The following is a 9,168-nucleotide window of genomic DNA, read 5'->3' as shown; positions in this document are numbered from 1 at the left end:
ATAAAAAAAAAAAAAAAAAAAAAAAAAAAAAGAATATTTTTAATTATAAATTCTTTCTGAAATTTAGGTAACAAAAATAAAAAAAAAAAAAAATGTAAAAAAACAAAAAAAAGGAAATAAAAAAAAAAAAAAAAGTAAAGAAAATGAAATAAAATATAATACAATATAATAAAAATAAAAGCCAAAAATATAGAATTAAATATTTATTTCGTATTTTAAAAATTAAATATCTTTAATTTCATTTTTTATTAAGAATATTTGATTATTTTCTTTTAAAATGAAACTTTTGAAAAGCATTCTTTATAAAGTATTAAAAAAAAATGATAATTTTTTTCATTTTTCTAAATTATTATTGGCAATTAAAGATCCTTTTATCTTTTTTTTTTTGTAAGTTAAAATATTATTATGTATGTAAATTTTAATAATGTGTATATATGCTTGTTCTAATTATCTTTAGATAAAAAAATCTGAAGTTTTCATTTTTCATATAGACTTTTTATATGTTTACTATCTATAAAATCATATGTAGATTTATATTTTATTTTTATTTACTTTCTTTAAAAAATAATATTCTATAATAAAAAAAATGCATAATATGAACAATTTTAAATTTAAAATACGTATTAATAGTATTACATAATTTTTTATTTATTATATATGTGTTATTCTTTTGTTATTTTTTATTTTATAAATAATATTGATTTTTCAATTAAATAATTTACAATTGTATAATCTTCTTTCAGATGCTTATTTCTGTTTGTTCTTACAAGCTTAATAACATATATCTACTGCTTGCTTAAATCTTATAAATCCAATAAAGTATAAAAAAAAAAATATATATATATATACATATATATATATATATATATACCATATAAAAAAAAAGTATAATTTTCCTAAAAACAAAAATTAAAAAACAAATGAAAATATAATACTTTTATGTTTTCTTTTTTTTATAATAGGATATGAGAATACATAATATAAATGAAAAATCAAAATTAGAATAAAAAAAAAAAATCATCGTTTAAAAAAAATGATACTTATAAAATAACAAGAAAAAAATATATAAATAAAAGAGAAGTTACCTCAAAAAGAAATTAAATCAAATAATGAAAAGAACTTAAATGAAAATAATTTGCATAAATATTATTAGAATATAACATGCAAATGGAAAAATGTAAATTAAATTTAGTCATATATAAATGATATGAATACAAAAAAAGATTAATGAGTAAAAAGTATAAATATGCAATAAGTGATAGTTACATAATATAAATATGAAAACATGAATATATTGCTGATTATTTTGTAGAAAAAAAAAAAAAAAAAATTAAAATAAGAAAAAAGAAATATTTAAGAAAAATTAAACAATTACTAATAATATTTTTATTTCATTACAAAAATATTACACAGAATACTATTTATATTTAGATTACTATAATACAAAAAAAAAAAAAAATATTAATAAAATATAAAAAACAAATAATATTTATAAATATAACATGCATATATATATATATATATATATATATAATACTACTTAATAAGTGTTAGAATTTTTTTTTTATTATATTACTAAATTATGAATAACAAAAAATATCTTTTTTTTTTTTTTTTTTTAAATTTTAATTAATTAAAAGAAAAAAAGAATATATTTGTAATAATTTTAAACATTAGTTTCATAATTTTTTTTTTTTTTTTTTTACTATTTGAATATATCTTTTTATTTTATAGACACACTTTATATATAAAATTCTTTACTATTTATATATATATTACTATTAACATGAAAACTAAATTTAATTCTTTTGAAACCTTAAAATCTATTAAAAAGAAAATTAGATATTCATAATTTATTATTTATTATTTATTATTTATTTCTTTTCTTTGTTTTTTTGTCTTTTAATAAGAAAACTATGAGAAGTTAGTATTATATATGAATAAATTTAGTAATGAAATGTTAAAAAAAATATATTTAAAATAAAAATAAGACACATAAATAAAAAAAAAAAAATAAATGAAATATAAAACAAAAGTAAGATCTACAATAATATAAAAGTATATATAAAACAAGGAACTTTTTAATAGTTTATATTTTTACTTCATAAATTGTTTATAAATTTTTATAATTTTATCATATATGTTAATGAAGTTTGAAAAAATTAAAAAAAAAAAAAAAAAAAAAAAAAACCATAATACATAATATATAAAGAAATCTTAATAAAAATAATATATTAAACTTCTTTTATTTTATTTGTTTTATTTTATTTTTTTCTATATATTTTTTAAAGAAATACAAATAAAGCACTTGTCTTCTATGCTACTATAATAACTAATATATTTTTAATAATTTTTTAAAATTAGGAACAAAAAAAAAAAAAAAATTATAGCAGAAAGAAAAAAAAAAAAAAAATAGTTAACGTACAGCACTAAGAAAAATAAATTAATAACTTAACATCATGTTATTAAGAAAAAACAAAAAGAAAAAAATAATAAAATAAACATAGTTACCCATCTTATTTTTAGAATTCTTAAAATCTTACTCTAATAAAATTACAATATTTCAAATATTTGTTTTGTATTTTTCTTTTAAGAATCTTAGATATATATTTATTTTTCATTTAATAACTATAAATTTAAAAATATATAAAAATACATTAGTATTATGCAAAATGAGTAAAGCATCCGAAAATAATAAGAATATGGAAGATCAAAGGTGATATCAAAAAAAAAAAAAAAAAAAACATTTTTTTTTTTTTTTTTTATTGTATTACATAAGTCTAAAAAATATAAAAACAAATCATAAAAATTATATAAATATATGAGATAAAAAAAAACAAAACAAAAACAAAATATATAATAAAAAAAAAGTGGTTCCTTTAAAAATATTCATTTGTTATATTTTCGTTTTAAATATAGAACACATTTTGATGAAAAAGATAAAAAAAAATTATTTTTATATGGATACGAGCAACAATTACTATATGGTATATATAAAAAAATAAAAAGGGAAAAATAATAAAAAAAAAAAAAAAAATATATTAAAATAAAAAGAAAAGAATATTCCTTTATATATATTTAAAAATATAAAATTCAGGAAGAATAAATTGGAAATTAGCTGAAAAAAAGAAAATAACAAAATATCCGCTAAATATTATGAAAAATTTTTGGAATAATAGCATAGCTAATTGGTCTTTTTATTTTTTTAAAAATAAGAAAAATAATAAAATATAATAGAACAAAAATAAAAAATATAAAATAATAATAGTAAAATAAATACATAGTATATTAAAATATAATAGAGTATAATAAAACATAACGTAAAAAAAAAAAAAAATTAATAAATAATGTAAAATATAATAAAATATAACTTAATAAAAATATTATGTAATAATTATAATATGAATAGAATTAAATGATAATTTCAAAAATAAAAAACTTTTTTTATTTATTTTTAGTTTACCTCAATACATAGAGAATTATTCAAAAGACGTTGAAAAATTAAACGAAATGAAAAAACAAAATAAAATAAAAATAACTCCAAAAATAAAAAAAAAAAAAAAATTCATTCCATCAAAAGTTCAATTTGCAAAGCAAAGGTCAAATATTTCTATGAATAGAGTCATTAAAGGAGTAAGTTTTGATTATAAAAAATTAAATACTCATAATTTCAGAAATAAAAGAAATGTAAATTCTATTTTAAAAAAAAAAACTCTTAAGACTATTGATAAAAAAAAAAAATATGCAGAATTAAAAAATAAAAATGTTAATATAAATAAACTTAAAAAAAAAAAAAATGAGATAAATAAAAAAAAAGATAATATAAATAAAATCAAAGAAGCTAATAAGGCTGAAAAAATTAAAAAAGACGAAAAATCTAAAAAAAATGGGAAAATTAATAAAAATGAAAAGGAAAAAAATAAATTAAAGAAAGATAAAAATGAAAAAGTTATTAAAAATGAAAAGATCAAAAAAGACAACAAAAAAGATAAAATAAAAAATGATAAAGTTGTGTTAAAGAAAGTTGGGAAAAATGAAAAGGATAAAAAAGATGAAAAAAGTGATAAAATAAAAAAAGATAATGAAAAAAAAAAAGAAAAGGAGAAAAATGAAGATAAGGATAAAAAAGAAAAATTAAAAAAAGATGAAAAAGATAAAAAAGATAAATCTAAGAAAGAGGATAAAAAGGAGGATAAAAAAGAAAAAAAAAAAGATGAGAAAAAAGATGAGAAAAAAATTAAAAAAAATATAATAAAACATCAGAAAAGTAGAAAATAAAAAAAAAAAAAAATAAATAAATAAATAAATAAATAATTTGAATGTTAAACAAGTATTCAATTTGAGAATAAATCTAAATCATTTGAAAAAGAAAAAAAAAAATAATAATAATAATATAAGTAATAAAAATAATACATATTAATTAAAAATGAATACAATTATTTAAATCATAAATTTAATCAAATTTTTTCATATATTTTTTTTTAATTAAAAATTATCGGTCAAATAATTGCACCGATTTTTTTTATTTTTTTTTTTTTTAGCACTATTTTTGATTTTTCACTTTTAATTTTTTTAATTATTCAAAAGCAAATTGTTTTTCAAAGAATAAAATAAAAAAATGTGTATGTATAATAATTTATATCAAAATATTTATAAGAATATTTTAAAAAAAAAAAAAAAAAAAAAAAAAATTAAAACTCAAATTTTTTATTTAAAATTTACGAGAATATTAAAAACAAAAAATGCTTATTTAAAGTATATTAAAAATTAAAAAAAATTCATAATTATATTAAAAAAAAAATTATATAATAAAACAAATTTTTTTAAAATAATCTAAAAAAAAATTAATTCTAATTCATATAAACTTATAAAAATGATTCGTATTCTTAATTTTAAAAATAGACAAGAAAAAAAAAAAATTTATAAAATTTTTATTTAATTTCATTGTTTTTTTTTTTTTTTTCTATATTTAGATATTAATTTTAGAACAATATCGTAAACATATCTAATTGTTATAATATAACAACGGATAATTTTTTTTTTTAAAGTAGGATGAAGAGATAAATTTAATATTTTTATAACTCTTAGATAATTTAAATCTATTTTCCTTTTATTCTTTAAATAAATTTTAAAAACATAGAGACATAAAGAAATTATGTGGTCTATTTTGAAATCAAACATAAATGCATACATATTACTTTTATTATAATTTTTTTTTTGTTCTATTATTTCTTCTTTCTTCATATTATTTGTATCAATAAATGAATTCAGTTCTTCTAATTCCTTGTTAAATAAAATTTTCATTTTTTCTATTCCTTGATATTTGAGATAAAAAGACCAAAACAAAAAAGAAAGAAAAAATTTATGAAAAATATAAATATAATTATAAATATCTTCATCTAGATTGTTATTAAGATAAACTGGATCCTCAAAATAATAGAAATTGTTGTTTTTAAAAGTTAAATGATTAGGTTTTTTAGGTAAAGGAATAATAAATGAAATTGCTTTGTTATTATTTAAATTAATGTTATTTTTAAATATGTTATAGAATATTTTATAATTTGTTAAACTCTTGTTAAAATGATACGAATTTTCATTTGTCTCAATTGTAGTGATATTTTTTGAGTCAATAAATTTACTACCAAAATTTTTTTCTAAATTTTGTGTAAATAATTTTGATATACTTTTTATATTACTTGTAACTAAACTAATTTCATGTATTTTTTTTATGAAATTCAAAATATAACTATTATAAACATAATTTTTATTATTACAACATTTTAATAACTTATTTTCATATAATTCTCCCATTTTTTTTAAAAGGGCAAATTTTTTTCCTTGATGAATTAAAGAGATTACTAAAAAATAATAGTCTAAAAATTCACTTTGTCTTCTGATATCTACGATATTTCTTTTTATATAATTCACTTTTTTTATATCATTTTCATTATCTTTTAATGATTTACTATCACGTATAAAATTTCTATTCCTACTTGATAAAAAACCATTAAGAGGACTATAATAATTGCTACAACATTTGAAAAAAAAACTATTAACTCTTGAAAAATTTCTTAACAAAGATATATTCGATATTGATATTCTTGATTTTAGAGGAAATAATATATCTAGTTTTTTATTAATTCTTAATTTATTATTTTTTGATATAATGTCTTTAGCTTCTACTTCAATTTCTTTTATTATTCCTTCATATTCTTTACTGTAATTATCAAAACTGAATAAAAAAAGAATTATTTTATTTTTATTTTTTTTTTTTTTATTTATATTCCTTAAAAACTTTATTATATAATATATTAAAAATATTATGTTTTTAAAATTATATATATTAATTTTATGTTATGAAATATATAGATTTATATAGAGAGAATTATTTTATTTTTTTTTATTTTATTTTTTTTTTTTTAATTTTTCATACTTTTTATTTATTATTCTCCATATATTTTTAAATGTATTAACTGAATATCGTCTGCTAAATTGTTTTTTATTTAATTCTTTCCATTTTACATAACCTTTAAGAATAAAATGTAATTTGAAATACGTAAATAAAAGTAAAGATATTATATTTTTTTTCTTCTTTTTTTATATAACCATATATCAATTTATCTTTATAGCATTTTTTTATTAAATTAATTATATCTTCATTAGTTAATGATCTATAAAATAAAAAAAAATCATTAAAAAAAATATTACAGAAATTTTCTAATACCTTTAATTAAATTAAAAATAATTCAGAAAAAAAAAAAAAAATGAAAAATTACTCTAAGAGATTTTTATTCTTCTTTTTCAAGTTGCTCATTCTCAAAAATATATACATAAAAAAAAAAATTGATAAGTTAAACAAATAAAAATATAATAATAATAATAATAATCTTATTTCTCTATTATAATTTAAAACATCATTTTAATTATGCACTTATAGAATCGAATGAATATGTGTTTTATGTTTGACTATTGCATACATTTATTCTTTAGTAGGTAATAATTAAAATAATACAAATTGTAATAATATGGTACAATATTATTTATAGATATAACCAACAAAAATAAAGTGATACATGAATAAAATTATGATTGCATACTATTAAAGCATAATAAAGTGAAATACGAATACATAAAAAATAAAAAAAAAAGGTAAAATAAGAAAAAAAAAAAATTAAAAAAAAAAAAAAAAAAATCAACGTAAAAATAATTAGTATATAAAATACAGAAATTGACTATTTATTATAAAAATAAAAGTAAAATATTATTACAGCATTTAATACTAAATTTATACCTCTACTATTTAAATAGTTTTATTATTTTATAACATTAGCTTTTCGGATTTTATATATCGATTTTTTTATATTATTTTATGGATTTATTAATTATATCTACAATTATATTTATAAATCTTAAAAAAAAAAAATAATTTTATAAGTGTCATTATCTAAATGTATATGTATTTTATCTTCATGCATTTAATCTTTTGTATTTTTCATTCTACACCCTTTTTTCATTTTCATCATTTATTCCGACAATTTTTTGACATATATCAAAATATTTTAATAATTTTAACTATTATTTTTAAAAATTTTTTTCCATTATATATTTTTGCAAAATAGTTTTATGCTACCTTATTTTGTGATTTTGTTTTTTTAATTTGTTAGCGTATGTTATTAATTAGTTTAAGTATTGTTTTACACTTTAAAAAGAAAAATAACTAAAAAAAAATACATATGTAAAAAAGACAACAATAAATTATCTACATATTTATAGAAGTGCATTTTATTTTTCTGAATGTATATCTAAAAATTAATTAATTATAATAATATTAATTAAAAATTTTTAATTATTTATTTTTATTTTTTTTTTTTTTTTTTTTTTTATTACATATTATAATAAAGAACTTTTTATTAATTTATGAGAGAAAATATCCAAAAATATATATAAATTTATATATAAAACATATATAAATAAATATATAAATATAGGTCGATAAAAAAACGAACTGTAAATATTGTGTGAAATCTCAATAAAAATAATACAGTGAGAATACATAAAAAATTTTTACTTATAAACAATAAAATTATATTTAGATTTAAAAAAAAAAAAAAAAAAAAAAAAATCTTTATATATTTTTTATGGAATACATTAATTAATTGATATTATTTCTCTATTATTTATTTAAATAATAAAAAAAAAAAAGTATAGTTATTTTCATAGTTTATATAAACATATGAGTTAATGAATTCATATATTTACGAAGTCATAGAATAATTTACCAAAAAAAAGAAAAAAAAAAACTTAGTTTATATAAAAATTTTTATGAAATAGACATTAATTTTAATAATCTCAATTTAAAAAAAAATAAAAAGAATATTCATAATACTAAAAAAATTTACAAGAATTTTTTTAATTTTTGTTAAATAGCTCAGATGATATTCATTAAAAAATATATATATATATATATAAATATATATATATAAATAAATAAAATATTATATATATAAAGCTATATCAAATTAAATTATGTTAAGAAAATAAAAGATACTAATTTATTTAAAAAATATACAAAATATTATACTATAAAATAGTTGTAAAAATAAAAATACAAAGTTATTTTTTTTTTTTTTTATATTTTATAAGAGAATACAAGTACCTTTACAAGCATACAATTTTTTATATGAGCAAAATTATTTCAAAATATAAAGGAAAAAGTTCTAATATATATATATATATATATTAAATTAAAAAAAAAAAAAATAAAAATAAGAAAATTTTCTTTTTTCTTTTTTTTTTCTTTCATTGATGTATTTTAAATTTCTTCATATTTAAACATTTTTCTTTATTGTGTGTATAATTTTTATATATTATAATTTTTAATTGATATCAGTATTTGAATTGTAATTGTTAAATGTATATATTTATTAAAAATAATAAATATACTTTATTGAATTTTCCCATTTTAAATTTTAAATGATATTCATAGAATATTAAATATTTATGTATATTTTTAAATATATATTAAATTAATCCAAATATATTTTTTTAATTTTTCCGGATACAATATTATAAATATTTTTGTAGTAAAAAAATTATGTCCTTTATCATATTGTTCATATAAAATCTTAACAGTTAATCAAAAAAAAAAAAAAAAAAAAAAAAAAAAAT

At 13.8% G+C, this 9,168-nt stretch overlaps 3 protein-coding genes across 3 annotated transcripts; 2 read left to right on the top strand and 1 right to left on the bottom strand.

The window, feature by feature from the left end:
• Positions 1 to 277: 277 nt before the first annotated feature.
• On the top strand, positions 278 to 1,007 carry PGAL8A_00284900 (conserved Plasmodium protein, unknown function; the record flags this gene model as incomplete). Its single annotated transcript, XM_028671848.1, has 3 exons — positions 278 to 387; positions 744 to 819; positions 963 to 1,007. The coding sequence occupies 3 exons, from the start codon at positions 278 to 280 to the stop codon at positions 1,005 to 1,007; spliced, it is 231 nt and encodes a 76-aa protein (XP_028528460.1).
• A 1,665-nt stretch (positions 1,008 to 2,672) lies between these two features.
• On the top strand, positions 2,673 to 4,278 carry PGAL8A_00284800 (conserved Plasmodium protein, unknown function; the record flags this gene model as incomplete). The annotated part of the gene is made up of 4 exons (XM_028671847.1): positions 2,673 to 2,716; positions 2,920 to 2,987; positions 3,098 to 3,191; positions 3,459 to 4,278. The coding sequence occupies 4 exons, from the start codon at positions 2,673 to 2,675 to the stop codon at positions 4,276 to 4,278; spliced, it is 1,026 nt and encodes a 341-aa protein (XP_028528459.1).
• Positions 4,279 to 4,941: 663 nt separating this feature from the next.
• Positions 4,942 to 6,814, bottom strand: PGAL8A_00284700 (conserved Plasmodium protein, unknown function; the record flags this gene model as incomplete). Its single annotated transcript, XM_028671846.1, has 4 exons — positions 4,942 to 6,232; positions 6,434 to 6,527; positions 6,607 to 6,671; positions 6,777 to 6,814. 4 exons carry the CDS (start codon positions 6,812 to 6,814, stop codon positions 4,942 to 4,944), a joined length of 1,488 nt encoding a protein of 495 aa, XP_028528458.1.
• Between the last annotated feature and the right edge of the window lie 2,354 nt (positions 6,815 to 9,168).

The sequence above is a fragment of the Plasmodium gallinaceum genome (genome assembly GCF_900005855.1).
Source record: "Plasmodium gallinaceum strain 8A genome assembly, contig: PGAL8A_v1_87, whole genome shotgun sequence".
Lineage (NCBI taxonomy): Eukaryota > Apicomplexa > Aconoidasida > Haemosporida > Plasmodiidae > Plasmodium > Plasmodium gallinaceum.
This window is presented reverse-complemented; position numbering and strand designations above follow the sequence as displayed.